This window comes from Pongo abelii, chromosome 18 (genome assembly GCF_028885655.2).
Source record: "Pongo abelii isolate AG06213 chromosome 18, NHGRI_mPonAbe1-v2.0_pri, whole genome shotgun sequence".
NCBI classification, from domain to species: Eukaryota; Metazoa; Chordata; class Mammalia; order Primates; family Hominidae; genus Pongo; species Pongo abelii.
This window is the reverse complement of record NC_072003.2, coordinates 67,967,952-67,970,294: the sequence shown is the minus strand read 5'-3', so window position 1 is coordinate 67,970,294 and position 2,343 is coordinate 67,967,952. Positions and strand designations below refer to the sequence as shown.

The window sequence follows — 2,343 nt, the reverse complement described above, 5'->3', positions numbered from 1 at the left end:
TGCAGATGAATACATGGGATGGCAAATTGTCACCAGAAATAAACAGCCGTCAAGAGTAGAATGGCCTCAAAGGTATGCCATCTAGTCTTTGCCTCTGTGACCAATACCAAATGAGGCTCCATGACGTCCAGAGCAGGGTGAGAAGGGTCTCTGTCCCCACCAGGTGCTTGAGTGTACAGCAGGAGGTCAGAGGCTGAAGAATATATTATAGGAGACATCAGAGACTGGAATAGATGGCAGCTTCATGAAGTGGTGGAGACAGAGGTGTAGTGGGGAGAGGGCAGAATACTAACTCAGAGCACCAGGAATCTTAAAAGAAAATGGCTGAACCTAGACCCTTACCTCACACCATAGACAACAATTAACTCAAAATGAATCATGGACCTAAATGTAAGAACTAAAACTATAAAACAACCAGAAGCGAACATAGGAGAAACTCTTTGTGGCCTTGGATTTGGCAAAGATTTCCTAACTAGTACACAAAAAGCACAAGCTGTAAAGATAATCAATACAATCTTCATCAAGATTTAAAATTTTGTGGGCTGGGTACAGTGGCTCATGCCTGTAATCCCAGCATTTTGGGTGGCTGAGTGGGCAGATCACTTGAGGTCAGGAGTTCAAGACCAACCTGGCCAATATGGTGAAACCCTGTCTCTACTAAAAATACAAAAATTAGCTGGGCGTGGTGGCAGGCATGTGTAATCTCAGCTACTCGGGCAGCTGAGGCACAAGAATTAAGTGAACTCTGGAGCTGAGATCATGCCACTGCACTCCAGCCTGGGCAATAGAGTAAGACTCCTTCTCAAAAAAAAAATATATATATCTTTCCGCCATCTTGGATCCTGTGGAGGCCTGCTGGGAACAGGACTTCTAAAAGAAAACATGTCTGGAAGGCTGTGGTCCAAGGCCATTTTTGCTGGGTATAAGCGGGGTCTCCAGAACCAAAGGGAGCACACAGCTCTTCTTAAAATTGAAGGTGATTATGCCCCAGATGAAACAGAATTCTATTTGGGCAAGAGATGCACTTATGTATACAAAGCAAAGAACAACACAGTGACTCCAGGCGGCAAACAAAACAAAACCAGAGTAATCTGGGGAAAGCTAACTCAGGCCCATGGAAACAGTGGCATGTTTCATGCCAAGTTCCAAAGGAATCTTCCTGCTAAGGCAGGAAGCCTGTCATGGGGACACAGAATCCGAGTGATGCTGTACCCCTCAAGGATTTAAACTAATGAAAAGTCAATAAATATACATGGATTTGTGCTCTTGTAAAAAATAAATAAAATAAAAATAAAAAAGATTTAAAACTTCTGTGCTTCAAAATGCACTGCTACAAAAATGAAGAAATATGGACCAAGTGCAGTAGCTCACACCTGTAGTCCCAGCACTTTGGGAGTCCGAGGTGGGTAGATCACTTGAGGTCAGGAGTTCACGAACAGCCTGGCCAACATGGTGAAACCCCGTCTCTGCCAAAAATACAAAAATTAGCCAGGTGTGGTGGTGGGCACCTGTAATCCCAGCTACTTGGGAGGCTGAGGCACGAGAATCACTTGAACCCAGAGGCAGAGGTTGCAGTGAGCTGAGATGGCACCACTGCACCCCAGCCTGGGTGACAGAGCGAAACTGTCTCAAAATACAAAAACAAAACCAATAAAAAGGGTAAAAATTTTGAAGAGACACTTCACCAAACAAGATGTTTGGATGGCAAGTAAGCATATGAAAAGATGCTCAACATCATTAGTCATTAGAGAAGTACAAATTAAAATTACAATGAGATACTACTACACACCCACTAGAATGGCTAAAATTAAAAAGACTGGCCATACCTAGTGTTGACAAGGATAAAGAGCAGCTGCAACTCTCATAAACAGCTGGTGTGGATAGAAAATGGTTCAACCACTTTGGAAAACAGTTGACAGTTTCTTTAAAAGTTGAACATATGGCCGGGCGCAGTGGCTCACGCCTGTAATCCCAGCACTTTGGGAAGCCGAAGCGGGTGGATCACGAGGTCAGGAGATCGAGACCATCCTGGCTAATACGGTGAAACCCCGTCTCTACTAAAAATACAAAAATTAGCCAGGCGTGGTGGCAGGCGCCTGTAGTCTCAGCTACTCGGAAGGCTGAGGCAGGAGAATGACGTGAACCCAGAAGGTGGAGCTTGCAGTGAGCTGAGATGGCGCCACTGCACTCCAGCCTGGGCCACAGAGCAAGACTCCATCTCAAAAAAAAAAAAAAGTTGAACATATGCCAGTCATTCGATTTCTGGGTACTTTGCCAAGAGAAATAAAAGCATATATTCACACAAACACTTATATGTGAACAGTCATAGCAACTTTATTTGTA

At 44.2% G+C, this 2,343-nt stretch overlaps 1 protein-coding gene across 1 annotated transcript; it reads left to right on the top strand.

The window, feature by feature from the left end:
• Positions 1–881: 881 nt before the first annotated feature.
• LOC112129413 (large ribosomal subunit protein eL33-like) lies at positions 882–1,243 on the top strand. The gene has a single exon (XM_054535067.2). The coding sequence runs from the start codon at positions 883–885 to the stop codon at positions 1,225–1,227; it is 345 nt and encodes a 114-aa protein (XP_054391042.1). The 5' UTR covers position 882; the 3' UTR covers positions 1,228–1,243.
• The last annotated feature ends 1,100 nt before the right edge of the window (positions 1,244–2,343 follow it).